Source organism: Erinaceus europaeus, chromosome 7 (genome assembly GCF_950295315.1).
Source record: "Erinaceus europaeus chromosome 7, mEriEur2.1, whole genome shotgun sequence".
In the NCBI taxonomy this organism is placed as follows: domain Eukaryota; kingdom Metazoa; phylum Chordata; class Mammalia; order Eulipotyphla; family Erinaceidae; genus Erinaceus; species Erinaceus europaeus.
The window spans coordinates 11,121,220-11,140,329 of NC_080168.1; the positions used below are offsets into that span (position 1 = coordinate 11,121,220).

The 19,110-nt window shown below is 45.8% G+C and overlaps 1 protein-coding gene across 1 annotated transcript in view; it reads right to left on the reverse strand.

Annotated features, from left to right (window-relative positions):
• Nucleotides 1-665: 665 nt before the first annotated feature.
• Nucleotides 666-19,110, reverse strand: part of DNER (delta/notch like EGF repeat containing) — a 346,936-nt gene continuing 328,491 nt past the window's right edge. Inside the window, 2 exon segments of the mRNA XM_060193734.1 lie at nt 666-1,751; nt 14,242-14,488. Coding sequence (XP_060049717.1) covers nt 1,640-1,751; nt 14,242-14,488 — 359 coding nt within the window. The 3' untranslated portion in view covers nt 666-1,639.

The window sequence follows — 19,110 nt, forward strand, 5'->3', positions numbered from 1 at the left end:
GGACCTGGGTTCAAGCACCCAGTCTCCACATGCAGGGGGAATGCTTCAGGAGTGGTGAAGCAGCGATGCAGATGTCTGTCCCTCTCTATTTCCCCCTACCCCTCTCAATTTCTATCTCTAGCCAATAAATAAATGAATTATATATGTGTGTGTGTGTGTGAAAACCATTCAATTAAGTTACCGCTTAATCCAGAAATCCTACTTCTTGGTATATAGCCAACAGAAACAAAATCTTCCCCCAGCACCCCTGCCCCCCCCCATGTCCCTGCCCACCCCCTGCCCCACATCCCTGTCTGCTAAGGCAATACACTCCAAGAACAGCAGCAGGTAAGACCTCAGAGCCCTGTCCATCACACCTGAAAGCTCTTCTGCATTTCAGAAAAGGACTGCACGTCTTGGGCAAATTTTGATACAAAGATTCAGATGAGGATTCTTGTCATTTTTCCCTATTCCTTGCACTTAAAAAAAGGAAAAGTGGTTCACTGACAAATTGGGGTCACCAGCTCCCCACCATCCCACCCCTCCCCTGACACACAGAGGTAGCCACCCTCAGTGAAGTGACTAGAATGTTCAAAATGTAAAAACCATCAAGATTGCCTGCTTGACAATCAAGATGCAGTCTCAAATGCTTTTCTATATAATCACAAAAGAACGAGAGATGAGTGTGTCCTTGACTTGGTAACATTTATTCAATATTCTTTTGAAATTAGCAAGTATCAGAAGAAGCACATATCAGTCAAATACAGCCACAAAATTGTCATGGATATAAATAATGATGCACTATGAGAAATACTCACTAGGAGAGGGACCAGGACTCTCTTACGTCTACTACCTCTTAGCAATGAACAACAACAGAAAGGGCATTTACTCACAATAGAAAAACCTTGACTCTTTAAAGAAAATTAGAGATTCAGTGTGATCATCATTTGTCTAACTAGACCCTTTTACTATGCACTTTTTCAAGGCCTCGTTTGAGGACTGTTACAAAAATGACCAAAAGAGAAAAAAGGGGGGGGGGGGGGAGAAAGAAAAAGAAAAAAAAATTCAGGATATTGTTTCCACAAGATTCAACAAAACAGCACAGAAATAAGTTACTTACCCCATGCACAGAATAAGGCAAAGGCTAATTTCATTCAGGTTAGGAATAATAGATTTAACTAGCTTCTTTAAAATTTTTTTCCACAAAACAAACATTTCAGACTTCTTCTTCTTCTTTTTTTTTTTTTTTTTTAATTAACGGGTATACTGTATTATGCATCATACACTACAAGTGTTTCCTAACTACTCGGGAAGCTGACACACACACATCCAATAGAAACTTCTCCTCAATGAGACTTATTCTGTAGCTACCACAGAAATGTAACTGGGTTTGGTGACTGTGTAGACAGCGCACAACTAGTTGAAGCAAACAGTTTAGAGAGCTGAATGTACACTGAAACGTCAGCTATGGATCTCACAGATTTCATTGTTTAAAATATGTTTTCCCCAAACTAAAAAGCTGCAGATAATTCCTTGATGTGCTACCAAAAAACTCTTGAGCAGCTAACGGTTTCAATCTCGGAAGCTTTTAAATTTTCTTAAAAAGATTGAAATGAGTATAGGAGGCCCCTCTCTTTGAAAAAAGAATCCCCGAAAAAGATTACAAATCTTTCGTTTTTATCAGCGTGACCAAGGGTTTGTCGTCGGGGCTGTAGTCCTCATACGCGATGGGGGTCACATCGTACATGGCAGGTCGGGACTTCTTTCCAAACCTGAAAACAGAAGATAAGGAGAATTACTTCAGTTAGAGAGACCCAGGGTCTCACACTTTATGAGAGGAAGGGGTGAGAGTCTCCTGCAAGAATCAAAGAGACCTATCAAGTGCCTCTTAATGTGCTCTGGAACCTCACGGCTCCAGAGCCTGACCCCACATGGCAAAGACAGAAACAGGCTGGGGGTAGGGATCCACCTGCCAATGTCCATGTCCAGCAGAGAAGCAATTATAAAAGCCAGAATTGAGAAAGAGTAACAGAAAGGGAAACTCAAAGCAGGATGTGACTGAATTTGGAGTAGGGCACCAAAGTAAAAAACCCTGGGGATTTTAGCCTCATGCGGCGGGGGGGTGGGGTGGGTGGGAGGGCGGTGGAGAGGGGGGAGGATGGGAAGGGACACAGTCTTTTGGTGGTGGGAAAGGTGTTTATGTAAACTCCTATTAATCTGTAGTCATATAAATCACTATTTAATTAATCTGAGGGAAAATGATTAAAAATTAAATTTAATTTTAAAAAAAAAAAGAAGCCAAAATTCCCACCTTCTGTACCCCTCAAAAGAATTTTGGTCTATACTCCCCCCCCTTAAAGGGGGAGAAATGTTAAGGGAAGATGACCAGAGAGCTCTGGACCCAACTCCATCAGGACCTGGAGAGAGAAGAGGAAAAAAATGAAAGGACATTCACAAGTAGCAATAGGTAGGTGTGACTTAGAAAGGAACAGAAGGCAGGAATATGTAAAAATATAGATAGATAGTTGCAGACCGAACAGTCAACCCGTATCTGTGACCTTGGGAGAACCACTGCAGTTTCCAGTAGAGGGAATGGGGACACAGAGCTCTGGTGCTGGGAACAGTGTGGAGTTACACCTGTTATCTCATAATCTTATAAATCAATATTAACTCACTAGTAATAATTTTAAAAAGATAAGAAAAAAAAGAAGTACATTCTCACAGGGGGTCAGGAGGTGGCACACCTAGCAGGGTGTGCATATTACACTCAGTGTGAAAGGACAGGGGTTCAATCCTCTGACCCCCCCACCTGCAGGAGGGAAACTTCATGAGCAGTGTTACAGTGTCTCTCTTCCTCTATCCCTCTTTGTCTCCTGAATCCCTCACAATTTCTCTCTGTCTCTATCCCCAAACATAAGCAAATAGATAAACTTTAAAAAATAAAATACATTCTCAAACGAGATACCACTTTATACCTGTGAGAATGACCTTAGAAAAGACAGTAACAACAAATGTTGGTGAGGATGTGGAGAAAAAAGGACCCTTCTACACTTCTGGTGGTAATGCAAATTTATCCAACCCTTGTGGAGAAGTCTGGAGATTTCTCACACTAGAAATGGACCTACCCTATAATCAGCAAGCCCTCTCTTGGGGATCTATCTTATGGAATCAAAGTGCAGAGACCTATGTATACCTATGTTCACAGCCATGCAATTTCTTTTTCTTTAATTGGAGGATTAATGGTTTATAGTATATACAGTTGTTAGTACATGTGTAAAATTTCTCAGTTTTCACCTCTAACCTAGGTCCTCCTCCACCACTACGCACAGGACCTGAAAGCAGCCCCCTGCCCACCCCCCACCCCCAGAATCCTTTACTTTGGTGCAATACAGCAAACCCAGTCCAAGTTCTACTTTGTGTTTCTCCTTTCTGTTCTTATTTCTCAACTTCTGTCTATGCGTGAAATCAATCCACATTCATCCTTTTCTCTCTAGCTTATCTCACCTAACATGATCCCTTCAAGCTCCATCCAAGGGAGTCTCTCCATCCAGAAAAAGTGGAGCACCTGACTGAGTGTATATGTTACAAATACCATCCAAAATGAGGTGAAGAATGTGAATTTACCATTCTTAGTAGCTGAGTAATATTCTATTGTGTATATAGAACAAAACATTCTCAGCCACTCGTCTGTTGTTGGACACCTGGGTTGCTTCCAGGTTTTTGGCTGTTACAAATTGTGCTGCTACAAACATAGGTATATACAAATCATTTTGGATGGGTGTGTTTGGGTTCCTCAGGATAGATCCCCAGGAGAGGAAGTGTAGAGTCATGGGGTAGGTCTACTTCTAGCCTTCTGAGAGTTCTCCAGACTGCTCTCCACAGGAGCTATTAGCAGCATAATTTCTAACAATATTCTAATATTGATTAGAATGCCTAACAACAGACGAGTGGCTAATAAATCTGTGGTAGATACACACAACAGAAGACTCCTCAACTGTTGAAAATGATGAGGTCATCTCCTTTGCTCCAGCTTGGTTGCAAACACATCTTGGCTGGAAAACACAAAGCAAACTTGGCCTGGGCAGGATGTACTGCACCAAAGCAAAGGACTCTGGGGACTTCTCCAGGTCTCTGTCTGCAGGGGACAGCGGATCACAGTGACTTTAGCCAACGGCCACCCAGGATTGCAGTTCTAATTGGTCTCAATGCTCCCTGGTTGTGGAGTGGCCAAGCTGACCCTTATTTATTGTGTTTAGCTTTGTTTATTTTAATGAAAGAGCTCTAGAGAGGGCACTGGGAGATGGCACACCCAGTTAAGTGCACACAGTACTAAGCAGTGCAAGGACCGTGCGAGGATCCGAGTTTGAGTCCCCCAGCCTCTCACCTGCAGCAGGGATGCTTCCCAAGTGGTAAAGCAGGTCTGCAAGTGTCTAACTTTCTCTTCCTCTCTGTCTCCCCTTCCTCTCTCAATTTCTCTCTATCCTATCCAATAAAATGGAAAAAGTGGCCACTAGGAGCAGTGGATTTGTAGTACCAGCACTGAGCCCCAGAAATAACCCTGGAGGCTGTTATAAAGAGAGAGAAAGAGAGAGAGCGAGAGCTGTATCAGAACCCTGCTCAAGAGCCCACAGGTCTTGGGGTGTTGATGTACCCATGTACCAACAACCATACCGTAAACCACAAACACCTCCCCAATAAGGTGAGGGGGAGAAAGAAAGAAGTATGTTCTCTAGCAATACACAGATTGAAACCTCCTCACGGAAGATGACACTGAGCAAACAACATCTGTGTTTGGATGTGGGAGGCAGACATAAAATAATATTTATAAAACACAAGGAGCCCAGATTAACCCTGACTTGCAGGTGAGATGCCTGCAGGGCAGTCAGGCACAGTAGAGCTACGACAGGTTTTAAGAACACGTGAATTGATTTGTCTATTTCTTCTGGGACTCATAATTATTTTGAGAGGTGAGTTTATTTTGTGTCCATGCTCCTGTCCAGAATATGGAGTAGTGGGACAGATCTCTCTGAATGGTGGATGGACAGAAAGACTCTCTCCCGGGTCTTTCTGGAGATATTCAGAGAAGGACAAGAGACAGAGGCCTACAGCACTGTGTCACCCTCTGGGAAGCACCCAACTGCAGTCTGGGACCGGGGGCTTGAACTAGATCCTTGCACATGGTATAATCTATGCTCAACTGGGTGCACCACAGCCTGGCCTGATCTTTTCGTTTTCAAACCTTCATCAGTCTTGTCTTCCCACCCACCTGAAGGTCCTCTGAAGACCTGGAGGTCTTCTGAGGTCCCAACACAATCAGAAGAAGAGAAATGGATCTCACACTGGTGTCTGTTTTCAAGGTTCTGGTGTCGCCCTATTCTACCCCTTCTCTCCTGCCCCTGTGCACACAAGCCACTGTTTTTCCTGAGTACAAAGCCATTGTTTCAAGACATTGGTAACTATCCAATCCCCTTTCCCTCAAAGGTAAGACTGATGCCCAGAGGGCCAGGGGTGTTCAAATCTAATTCCTGACTTCCTGCTGAACCTGCCCTAAGATGGCGGCTATTAAAATAAAGGAGATTCAACTTCTGGGTGGTTGCTTCTTGGTCAAGACCTCACTTTTCCCGAAGCCCCTGGAGTGAAGCAGAATTTCAACAGTCTGCTAGCCCACCCTACTCCCTTCACAGACGAGATTTCTTTTTAATGGTTTCAAGTCTAACAGAGCTCAAACGAAAAGACATTCTGGGGAGTCGAGCAGTAGCGCAGCGGGTTAAGCGCAGGTGGCGCAAAGTGCAAGGATCCCAGTTCGAGCCCCCGGCTCCCCACCTGCAGGGGAATCGCTTCACAGGCGGTGAAGCAGGTCTGCAGGTGTCTGTCTTTCTCTCCCCCTCTCTGTCTTCCCCTCCTCTCTCCATTTCTCTCTGTCCTATACAACAATGACAACATCAATAACAACAACAATAATAACTACAATAACAATGAAAAAGAACAAGGGCAACAAAATGGAAAATAAATAAATAAAAATACATTATAAAAGAACTTCAAATTGTGGGGAAAAAAAAGGTTGCTTTGGTGGACAGAGCCTCCTTTGCCAGGGCTTACATGCCATCTCTCCCTCCTTTTCTAGATCACTTCTTTTCTTTCTTTCTTTCTTTTTTTTTTTTTTTTGAAAATTTGCCTTCTTTTAGTGAATGGGCAGAGAGGAGGATTCTTCCCACTTTTCATGGGATCTTTTATTTTATTTTTATGATAAAGGGATAGAGAGACCAGAGAATCCTTCCAGCATATGCAGTGTCTGAAATCAAACCTATAATCTTATGTACGCAAAGAATGTGTCCTGCCTACTGAACCACCTCCCTGGCCCAACTCTATTATGTGAATTAATTAATTAACCAACTTATTTTCTGTTATCACTAGAATCTTGGGCAAGCACAATTTCACTACTCTGGGTCAATGGTTTCAGATATGGAGAGAGAAAGAGAGAGGACAGAGGGGAGAAAGAGAGAAGAGAGGATATGCCACATCACCAGAGCCCCTCCCAGAGTGTATCACTCCCACATGGTGTTATGGCTCCAGCCTGGAAAAAGGCAGGCATCTTCTCCTAGGAGCTAGTTCTCCAGTCTCACAATCTTTTCTCTTTAAACCTCCATCAGTCTTGTGTTCCCACCCACTGGAGGTTCACTGGTCTTCAGAAGCTCAGGAGCGCAGATACACAAAGGCTCCTGCCCCCACCCGTGGGCACCAGGCCAAATGCAGGAAAAGAGCGAAGGCTCTTGGCCTCTAAGAAGCCCCAGCTGTTTCCGCAGTATCAGAAAACCTTCAAGGAAACCATCTGACATGAGAAATCCCCCTGGAGGAATGGGACTTTGCAAACACATACATGCACACACGTGTGTTCACCTATGTGCGTCATGGGGGAAGGGGGCCCCAGCCTGCAGTACGTTTCAGCGAGTGAGGTCCTCACTATCTGAGAGCAGGAAAACAGTCAATGGTGTAAAAACTGACGGACTCTTCCACTTGCTGCCAAGTCTGAAATATTTTTTTTGGGGGGGGCAGCTTTAAGGTGCATCAAAAATCTTTTGACTGGGCTGATGAAATAATTCACTTGGCTGGTGGGCTGCTTTGCTGTATGTGAGACCAGGCTTGAGCCCAGCGCACTGTGTTGCTGTGGCGTATTTCACTGTCTCCCTCCGCCTCTCCTTGTCTGGCTCTAATATATGTATATATGCATATATGATCTATTTCCCAGAGCCGGGTGGTGGTGCACTGGTCGGGCACACCATTACACTGTACAAAGACCCAGGTTCAAGTACCTGGTCCCCACCAGCAGGGGGGAAGCTTTCCAAGTGGTGAGTGCTGCAGGTGTCTCTTTCTCTCTTCCTTTCTATTCTCTTCTCTCCTTCCCTCTCAATTCCTCTCTGACTCTATCCAAAATAATAATAATGATAATGATAATAATAATAATAAAATACAACCTCTTTCTCTTAAAAACGTGCACTCTGGGGATGACAAGAGACTGCCAGTACTTATCATATCCATTAATTAAAGTGATGAAGAGACCAGTCATTCACAGTGGAAAGCTCTCCTTGTCTGTCTTATCTCAGTAGACAGACTCCTGACTGGCCGGCCGTCCCCTGCAGACTGAGCTGAGGAACTGCGGACACAAAGGCCCCCTGAACGTGCACGGCACTTAAGCACCACTACCTGGGCCTACTAAGGGATTCTTAGTGAGGGAACCCCACCACATAAGCAGGACAGTTCCTGACCCTCCCCCTGTCCCACAAAATCCCCCCCAGTGGGTGGGCTCAGTCTGGCCAGTGGGTGTCGTATGCTTTACATTGGTTTGTTCTAGCCCTCCCCCGCCAAGAGAATTGGATCAGTCCAGTTAATTTCGCGGCCCTCTTGGCCCCGCCCCAAGGAACCCCAAGAGAGGGTTCCTGAGTTCGAGAGTTCGTGAGTTCGTGAGTTCGAGAGTTTCAGGGTTACAGAGTAAGAGAGAGTTCCACAGTGGAAGAGTTTCAGAGGGTTCCCCAATACGAGAGTTCCAGAGTTCCAGAGTAAGAGTGAGTTCCTGAGTTCGAGAGGAAGAGAGAGAGGGAGAGGGTTCCTGAGTTCGAGAGTGCCAGAGTTTGAGAGGGTTCCCGAGTACGAGAGTTCATGAGTTCGAGAGTAAGGGAGAGGGTTCCTGAGTTCGAGAGAAAAAGAGAGAGTGCTTGCGCCGCCGCAAAGAGACAGCAGAGTTCTGTTTGGTGATTAGTTTGTCTTAGTTTATGAATCGTTGTTCCTGAATAAAGAAATACAGCTTCCCTGCCCAGCCGTTGTCTCCGCGTCTCTGTTACCCGCCGTGAAGCTAGCTGGCCCGGCAAGATCCTTCCGAAATTTTAACAACAAGTGGGCTTGGTCTGACTCCCCAGCCCCAAAGGATGAGACCCCTTGCCTGCACACCCCTGAACGCCCTAGGTGGGCTCCCAGGGGACCCAATGTGTGAATCTGCTGAGCTGTCCCTCCTTTGCCTCCATACCACCACCCCCCCAAAACCTGGTCTGGGAATTATTCCATCTTCTGGCAATTTCCACTGTATGGGAGCCTAAACCCTGGGTCTAGGAACAGCATGGAACAATCTCCTGTGAGAATGTGAGAGGCGGGTAAGAGAATCAGATGTAGCCAGTCCTAACCAACTGGTTGGCCAGAAGAAAAAAACAGAAAGAAATAAATGCAGCTTCGTGGACTGAAGAGCTATTTAGAAGACCCATTTTACTCCTCCAGATCTAGAAAGTTAAATGCCTCCAGGTTATACGATCTGTCCACAGGCTGTAGTTCAAAGAGCTGTCTGTCGTCAGAACACCCGCTGTGCAGCTGAACACTGACCAGGTGGGTCTGAGGATGAGGGTTCAAGGTTTACAGAGTGTAAGATGGCAAGACAGGGAACTATTGGCATGGCTAAAGATCTCATTCCAAAGTCAACCAGAGAACAAGATGGTCTTCTTAGATTTGTTACTTTGCTGTGCAGCTTGACAACAAAAAGAGTAACTCCAAACCAGAACACAATGCTGGTGACAAAGGAAGCATAGTTACAGTTGGACCAACACCCCAGGACAATCTTGGGGCGGAAATCCTTGTACTGTGATTGAACCAGCTGCCTGGAAGAGTGTCCCAGTTCCTTTGGGCATGGGAGCTAACATGGCTGACTGAAGAAACAGCATATAACAGTTCTAAACAACACCAATAGCATCATACATGACTTTCTGTGAGTCTGCCCACACCCACACCTCACAGAAGCAGGCTCACACAGGGAAGAAAGAGTGTCCACTCAGACTTAAATGTCGAAGATTTAACATCTTCTATAGCCCCTTTGTTTCCCAGAATTGGATGAATGCTAAGAATAAGCTAGTGTCCATAGAAAATTATGTTCACTGAGCAAGTTGTGGTATATATACACAATGAAACTCAGCTATTAAAAATGGTGATTTCACCATTTTCAGCTCATCTTGGATGGAGCTTGAAGAAATCATTTTAAGTGAAATAAGTCAGAAACAGAAGGATGAATATGGGATGGTGCCACTCACAGGCAGAAGTTGAAAAACAAGATCAGAAGAGAAAACACTAAGTAGAACTTGGACTGGAGTTGGTGTATTGCACCAAAGTAAAGGACTCTGGGGTGAGTGGGAGGGAGAGTTCAGGTCCTGGAACATGACAGCAGGGGACCTTATGGGGGTTGTGTTGTTATGTGGAAAACTGATAAATGTTATGCATGTACAAACTACTGTATTTATTGTCGACTGTAAAATGTTAATCTCCCAATAAAGAAATAAAAATAAAATTAAAATTAAAAAAAAAGAAAATTACGTTCAACTCTGGGTACTAAACCAAGGCAAGAAATTCCTGATCTAGCCAGAGAGCTATCCCAGTGGTAGAGTACAGGGCTTGCATCCCAGAGATCCTAATTTCAGCATCCAGTATCACCCATGCTAGAACTGCGTGATGCTCTAGTATCTCTCAGAAAATAACTTACCGATGTTGATGTGGGAGCTCTTGTGTGATTCTGTTTTTCAACTAACACTGTTTTTCCTCTTCACAAAAGTACTCATGATTACAACAACAACAAAATAGTTGGAGACTACAGAAAATTATCATGTAGACCAGCATAGCAAAGGACAGTCTGTAAGTCAATTGCAACCTGTAGCGCCTTCTTTTCCATGATGTTTTCTGCAACTACAGACAGCCCCAAGCATTTGGCAGGCTGATACGTCTGTCCACTAACACACACAGGGGACACCTCACCAGACCATCATCCTACACAGCTGTGAGCATATACATGGTCTGTTAGTGGGTTGGTTCTTTCTCTGGCTCTCTGTATACTCCTTCCGTTGGCTGTGGGTTTTGTTTTGTTATGCTTTTTGGGGAGTTGTTGGTTTTGTTTTGGGGTTTTGAGGGCTTTTTTTTTTCTTTGCTTGGCTTGCTTTTGTAGCTGGTCTACTCCTCACTTTATTTTGAACACAAGAAACCCTCCCTCTCTTCCAAAGGCAGTGGTGTCACCTGTAGATCAATAGCGCCACCCATTCCTGAGACACCACAAGCTTCAGGGGTCCAGGAACCAACAGACCAGAGGCCCCCACACCACACACACCCCCATACCTGAATAGCATCTCCCAGGACACACCTCTCAAAAGACACCAAGTCTAACGGTCAAACTGTGGTGTGTTCTTGGAACACAGTCACACCCACTCTGATGCCAGTAATGGGAACGGCTCTCACAATCACCCCCCTCCCTCTCGCTACAGGCTGCTCAAGTCAGCCCTCATAGAAGCAGAAACCATTCCTGCAGCACTTGCTGTAATGCTAACTGCTATATCAAGCGTCATATTTGGTTACAGGTTCCCATCTACCTTGTCTCATAAAAAACAAAAACAAAAACATTGCAAGACCTGTGCTCTCCTGCTGAGTGAGCCACCCAGCCCAGCCTAGGGGCTCCTTCTCAGCTCCAAATCCCCCCCCCCCCCGTCGTCCGGCACCCCATGAGGGCTGACTCTGAAACTCCCTGACACTTCCTAGGCCACCTGATAATGTCACATCCACTCAGGTGCCCACTGCTTATGACCACTGGGGTACAGGTATTCAGAGCCAGGACCCCTCCAGGAGAGTTAGGGTGGACATTAGCTATTAGCTGCTGCAGCAAACCAGAGGCAGGAAATTCTCAAAAGGGCTGAGCTTTTGTCCAAGGCCTTTCCAGTTTCCAGGAAAAGGAAGCAAACAGGGCCAGACAGCCAGGGAGACCCAGCCAGGACCTCTGAGAGGCCGCTGTGCAAATCAGGGGTGATGGCTCCCAGATACGTGGGAAAGGCACTGCCTTAGCTCCCAGGGTCTCATCTGCAGCCCCTGATACAGGCAGGAGCCTGGCTGGAAATTCTGCAGTAAGGATGTTTGATCAAAATCAACACTAAATAAGAACCAGGTTTGCGAAGGCTTTCAAGTTTTGCCTTTCCTTTGAAGAGGATTCAGTTCAATATCTTCCCAGTGGGCTACACAAGCAGGAAACTTGAAGAGTCTGTCATAAACTATCCCAGGGCTGAAATCAAATACACTTCTTGCAGAAAGATTTCCTTTGGACATGGAGGGAATCGGGTCCCTCAGTCTCCCCTCCCAGTAGACCCCGCTCCTTCCTGGGGAATGAAGCCCTTGGGGGGGGGGATTTTCTGGAGTAACAGAGGAAGTTATTCTTCTCTCCTTTCTGTATATTCTCTACCTCCTACCTAGAGATTTCAAGACCCCACAAACAAATACGAAGCTGTTACAAGATGAATCTACCTCTCAGGGGCAGCGAAACATTCTGTGCCACCCTTCCCAGGATCACCTGTTCAATCAGATCTCAGATTTTAATGAGGCCCACTAATGTGCCGCTCATGACGAAATGTGGAAATAAATGCATGCAGGGGGGGCTTGTGAGGAAGGAGGCCAGCAAGGGAGGTCCAACAGGCTGTGGAGGGGACAGACTTAGCTAAGACCCCAGGTACTCCCAATAACCAGAGCATGCATAAGTAAAGTAATTAATTAAGAAAGTAGGTCAGTAAGACAGTTCACCTGTAAAATCACATGCTTTGCCCTGCACAGGACCCAGGTGTAAGCCCTCAGGTATAATTAGGGGAAAGTGATTTTCTCTCTCTCTCTCTCACTCTCTCTGAAAAGGTTACCCCAGAATAGTGAAACCTCACCCACAACAAAGTGAAAAAATGGAAGAGCCAATGGGAAAGAACCAAGTCCACAGGGGCCAGGCAGTGGTGCTCCTGATTAAGCGCACGTATTTCCCTGCACAATGACCCAGGTTCGAGTCCCCACTTCCCTCCTGCAGTGGGTCAGCTTCACAAATGGTCAAACAGGTCTGCAGGTGTCTTTCTCTCCCTCTCTCTATCTCCCCGAACTCTCTCAATTTCTTTTTGTGCTATCTAATAAAAATGAGAAAAGAAAAAAGTGAGGGGCCGAGTGGTGGCACACCTGGTTGAGCATACGCGTTACAATGCACAAGGAACCAGGTTCAATCCCCGGCCCCCACCTGCAGGAGAAAAGCTTTGCGAGGGGTGAAGCAGGGCTGCAGGTGTCTCTCTTCCTCTCTGTCTCCCCCTTCCCTCTCGATTTCTGGCTGTCTCTATCCAATTAATAAATAAAGATAATTTTTTAAAAAAGAAAGAAAAAATGGTTCTGAGGAGCAGTGGATTGGTAGTGCTGGCACTGAATTCTGGAGTCAAAAATAAAATAAAATAACTAAGTCCACTATGACTTGGTTGTTTTCTTTATCTCTCTTTTTTCTCTTATATATGTATTTATTTTTATTGCCATTGAAGTTATTTCTGAGGTTCCAAGTCAGCACTACACAGCCACTGCTCCCGCAGTTCTTATCTGATATGAGAGCGATAAACTGAGAGGGGAGGGGTAGACAGAGAGGAAGAGAGAAAGGTAGACAGCTGCAGGCCTGCTTCACCTCTTGTGAAGCGCTCCTGCTCCCTGCAAGTGGGAAGCAGGGGCTTGAACATGGGCCCTTGGTAATATGTGTGCTTAGCCAGCTGCACCATCACCCTGCCCCTGCATTTTCTTTCTTCCCTCCCACCGAGGCCGGGGCAGAGCCCATAGAGAATTTACCCAGGGCCCCACCTGCTGCAGGTGCCCCATTATATCCTAAGTCCCTGCTCCTTTCACTGGGGCTCCTCCCCAGACGCAGCAGTATGGGTTTAGCTTCTCACGTAGCATCATGTACAGAGATAGCTGCAAAATATAAGGCTTGGATCTGGTGACTTCCTTCTAAGAAAGCAGACTTCCTAAACATCTTCTCAGGCAGCATTTGGGTCCCTCTGAGTCCTTCCCAAAACCGGTATTTGACATTCCAGCCAAGATTACGCTGGACCCCAAACACATGGAAGCAGGATGGACAGAACCAGCATGAGCACCGGGAGCGGTGCTGTTCCATCTTTCCTCTCTCTTTCAAATGAGTAAGTAAGTAGAAAAATCGAGGGCCAAAGGCACGGCTAGCTGTGTCGCACAGACTCAGTCCCTGGTGACGCCCTGTCAGAGCTGAGCAGTCCTTCTCTCTCTCCCTCGCTCCCTCCCTCCGTCCTTTTCCTCCATCATGCACCAGGACCCCAGTGCCATATATCCCCTGCCTTCTCCTCACTTTCCGAGTTCTTTGATTTGGTGCAACACACCCCCATCCAGTCCAAGTTTCACTTTGTGTTTTTCCTTCCTGTCCTTGTTTCTTATGTTCTGCCTGATTTATTTTTTTAACCGGAAGTTATTGCTGGGGCTCAATCCCTGTATGACTGCACCATACCTGCGAGCCATTCTTTCTTTCTTTTTTTCTTCCTTTCTTCATTGTTTTGATAGAGAATGAGAGGTAGATACAGGGAGAGAAGAAGAGAGACACCTGCATCACTGCTCCAACTTGTAAAGCCTCCCCCCGTACCCTGCCCGTGGGGACCAGGGGCTTGAACCGAGGTCCTTACACTCTACCAGGTGAGCCACCACCTGCCCCCTGATTTTTTTTAATATTGATGGATTGATTGATTGATTGATTGACTGATGAGACAGCCTGAGCATCACTCTGGCACATGCAGTGATGACTGAACCCCGTGCCTGCCAGTCTGATGCTCTACTCACTGCGCCACCTCCCAGGTGGCCCATGCAGGATCTCTGGAGATGCCCTGGGGAAAGTCGAGCCCCGTCCCTGACAGAACCCAGCAGCCAGAAAGCAGGTGACAAAGCAGCCTCCCCGCCGCCCACCTGGCATGTCGGATGGAAGCGATGGCATTGCTGAACTCGCTGTCGATGCTGCGGCAGTTGTAGAACTCCTCGTAGGCCGGCCGGGCGGAGCCCTGGTACTCGATGCGGCTGATGCGGCAGATGCCCACGATGAGGATGATGAGCATGAGGATGAAGGCCACGCAGAGGGCCCCGATGATGATGTAGAGCGAGTGACGCGGCATGTTGCTCAGGCTCTCCGCCATGTGCCCGGACTTCCACTGCAGGTCTGTGGGCGACAGAGAGCAACACGTGAGCTGTGGTCACTGCAACGGGGCTTGGTCCCTGCAATGGGGTGTGGTCGGTGCGACGGGGCGTGGTCACTGCAACGGAGCGTGGCCAGTGCAACCAGGGGCAGGGTGACTGCAACGGGGGCGGGGACCTGGGGGGAGTGCATCCTCGAGTGGCTGACTCCACAGCCAGTGGCTTAGGGACGACGATAACACCCTGGCTTTTAGGACCAAATGGGTGATCTGGGGATGACACCATGACACCATGCTAAGTGAGAGAAGTCAAGAAGTGAAAGACAGCTGCAGGGTGGTTTCGCTCAGATGTAGAACGGGAACCAATAAAAACCCTTGAAGTTGCAAGAAATAATAATAGGTTGACTCTTCCATGCTGTGAAAACTATGGTGGGAGTGAAAGGAGAGGAGAGGAGAAAGGGCTTACTTAGGTAGAGTGGTCTCTGCTTTAATGACATGGGAACTTGGATGCTGCTGGGTATAACACAACTCTACCCCAAACATTTTATTTAATTTTTAATTTTTTATTGATTTAATTATGATCAACAAATCATTTGGGGAAGAAAGGTGCAATTCCACACAATTTCCACCGCCAGAGTTGAGCATCCCATCCCCTCCATTGGAAGCTTTCCTATTCTTTATCCTTCTGGGAGTATAGACCCAGGATCATTATTTATTATTCTTTGGATAGACAGAAGCAGAGAGGGAACAGGGCAAAGAGAAAGAAAGAGACCTGCAGCAGCACTGCTTCACCACTCATGAAACTTTACCCCTGCAGGTGGGAACCGAGGGCTTGAAACATGTGTGTGCACCATCGTCCAGCCCCCAAACATTTGATAATCTTGCAAATCAGTTCTACACTAATCATTCTCTTTTACTTTCTGGACTATCCAAATTGTAAAGAACTCATGTATATGCATGGATCAGGCCAAAAAGCTAGTATCCTTAATATGTCAGAACCTTACAAATCATTAAGAAAGACCATCGCTATGCCATTGACAACGAAGGGTAGTAGGATAAACAACTGACCACAGAAACACAGCTAGGATATTTACAGCTTCCTCATTACTATTTTAAAAACGTGATTCCTCTTCTATCCATTCCCAAGTACTATGTAAAGTAGAGTTTACACAAGTATAGAAAAGGCCAGGTGGTTATCACTGGAACTTTACTGCTCTAGACTGACTTTTTTGGAGAGCAAAACAGAGACAGAGAGAGAGAGGGAGAGAAGGAAAGATGCTATAGCACCAAAACTTCCTCCAGTGCAGTGAGAGCTGGGCTGGAAGTTTAGTCCTGTGAGCATCAACGCAGGTACTCTCCATGGTCCATGTGGCCTACACCACAAAACAGCTGGATGTATGTGTGTGACTGAATGGCATGTTCTTTGACCCAGAAGTTCCAATTCTTAGACTCGATGCTGGGAGACAGCTCCTGTGAATGTACAACCCCCTAAGTGCAAGAGTGTTTATCTCAGCATCATAGTGTCTAATGTTATCAACAATTTCTTTCTTTCTTTTTTTTTTTTGCCTCCAGGGTTATCTCTAGGGCTGGATTCCAGCACTACCAATCCACTGCTTCTGGTGGCTATTTTGTTCCATTTTATTGGATAGGACAGAGAGAAACTGAGAGAGGAGGGAGAGATAGAAAGGGAGAGATAGACACCTGCAGACTTGCACTGCGTATGAAGTGTCCCCGGCAGGTGGGAGTGGGGGCTCGTACCTGGGTCCTTGTGCGGGTCCCTGTGCTTGCTACTATGTGCCCTTAGCCAGATGTGCCACCGCCAGGATCCCTCAACAGCTTTATTTTTAGTAAAATATTCAGTCTATGACCTTACCACTCTGAACACGCCCAATCTTGTCTCATCTCAGAAGCTAAGCAGGGTCGGACCTGGTTTGTACTTGGATGGGAGAAAAATATTCAGAAAGCAAATTCAGTTATTTAAACCAAATACACATTCATATTTGGCCATATTTGCCTTTGATTCTTCAAGGTGTTTAGAAGAAATAATGTGTTACAGATACAGCTATAACACCTCATCCCACAATCTCTTTCCATCTTACCAACAGACAAAATCTATAAACATAGTGAAACAAGAAGCAAAATCCACATTAGACTATTGGTGGCGAGATGTTCATCAAACAGCCGAAGAATACAAGAGGCTCCCAGGGCTGTGGAGACAGCATAATGGACTCGCAAAAAGGCTTTCATAGAAGAGAAAACACAAGTAGAACCTGAACTGGAGTTGGTGTATTGCACCAAAGTAAAAGACTCTGGGGTGGATTGGGTGGGGAGAATACAGGTCCAAGAAGGATGACAGAGGACCTAGTGAGGGTTGTATTGTTATATGGAAAACTGAAAAATGTTATGCATGTACAAACTATTGTATTTACTGTCAAATGTAAAACATTAATTCCCCAATAAATAAATGAAAAAAAAAGAATCACTGATAATAATTAGTCTATTTTAGTCAGCTGATTTAAGAGAATGAGTCATTTCATTGTTATATGCCTGCATTACCAAAGGTCCTAGGTTCAGTCCCCAGCACCAGCATAAGCCAGAGCTGAGCAGTGGCCAGTATAAACAATCTCTCTCCCTCCCGCCTCAAATAGTCCCTATTCACACAGTACAAGTGTAAAACACTCCACATGAATGGAAAGCTTGCATGCTGAGAAACCCGGGAGGATGGAGTGCTGATGATAAACATTTGTATTCATACTGTGCTAAGCTCTTCAGAAGGCATCTCACGTCATCACTGAAGGCCATAAATGACGTATCATTCTCTCCTACTGCCTTACAGATGAGCCTATGGAAACGGACGCCACTTGTTGGAGGTGTGTCCAGTGCAGGTCTCTATTCCACTTCCTACCTCAGCCCCGCACAGAAGCTTGCTGATAAGCATGACCTTTGGAAGGGCTGTTCACCTCCTTCTTTCTACTTCTTGTCCAACTAGATGACTCAGCGCTATAGTACTTACTAATAGTAATCACGATTGATGATGATGACAACAACAATAGTAGTAGTAGTAAGGCAGTAAGCCTTTTCAAGAAAACCCCCATGCCATTTATCCACAGATGATGATAACTAGTCTCACCCCTGTGTTCAAAGCTGCATTCCTCGTCGTAGCCAGAGTGGAAGCAGCCTAAATGCCCATCATAGATGACTCGATAAAGAAGTCACGGCATATCTGCTCCATGAATCCCTACTGCTCTGCGAGCAAAAGGGTGTTGTTGTTTCCTTTGGGACAAAAATGGATGGAACTACGGGTGATGTTGTTTAGCAAGAATAAGTGAAGGGATGAATCACAACTACTGGACGTCTTCACTCGCATGTGGAATCTAGAGAAATGAAACAGGTGGACTTGCACAAAAAAAGAAAACCCAGAAGTAAAACAGAACTGTCTCTGGGACTTTGTGAGCACTGTGGTGGTTATTGTCGGGAGGGTGGGGCACATTAGTCACTCACAACTAAATACATGCTTCACCAAGAAAGGGAGGGGGAATCACAAAATTATGATGATTCTGGTCAAGAACTAAAGTATTCTTTATTTTACTTTATTTTTTAAACATTTATTTATTCCCTTTTGTTGCCCTTGTTATTTTATTGTTGTAGATGTCGTCGATGTTGGATAGGACAGAGAGAAATGGAGAGAAGAGGGAAAGACAGAGAGGGGGAGAGAGAGATAGACACCTACAGACCTGCTTCACTGCCTGTGAAGCGACTCCCCTGCAGGTGGGGAGCCGGGGGCTCGAACCGAGATCCTTACACCGGCCCTTGCACTATGTGCCACGTGCACTTAACCCGCTGTGCTACCACCTGACTCCCTAAGAACTAAAGTATTCTATCATTAAACAAGAGATCAGAATCAAAGAAACTTCATTAAATTAAAAAAAGTTAAAAAAAAAAAAGCCCCTGATATGACCCTTTCAGCATAGCTTGTAGGAGTGTGAGCCCAGAGAGCTCACCGACCTAGCTTTTCATTTCTTTATTCATTTATTTTTTGCCACCAGGGTTACCACTGGTGCTCAGTGCCTGCATGAGAATGCCACGACTCCCAATATTTACTTACTTATTTTTGTTTTCTTCATTCTGATAGAGACAGTGAGAAAAAGCGAGTGACAGAGGGGGAAGGAAAGAGAGAAAGATGCCTGTAGCACTGTTCTGCCATTTGTGCGGTTCCCCCACCTTGCAAGTGTGGACGGGGGGGGGGGGGCTTGAACCTGGGTTCTCGCATAGGGTAACTTGTGCATTCTACCAGGTGCATCACGATGTGGTCCCTGATTTTTTCAAATTAATTAATTAATTTTTAAAACAGTTCTTTTATGTTTTAGCCCAAGCACTGTACGGTTCTGGTTTGTGGTGGTGCTGGCCATTGAACCTGAGACCTCTGAGCCTCGGCACAAAAATCTTTTTGCATAATCACTCCGCTCGCTCTCTCCTGGGCCCAGCATACGTTGATTTCAGTCTCAGCTGCCAACATTCGCTTGACCTCCCTGAGCCTGTTTCTGGGTCTGTGAGATGCAGATAGCTCTGTATTTCCCTAGGGTTTGCTGCAAAGACGCATCAGAGAACACAGCGAGGACAGGAAGAAAGCACACTTCCAGCGAGTAGT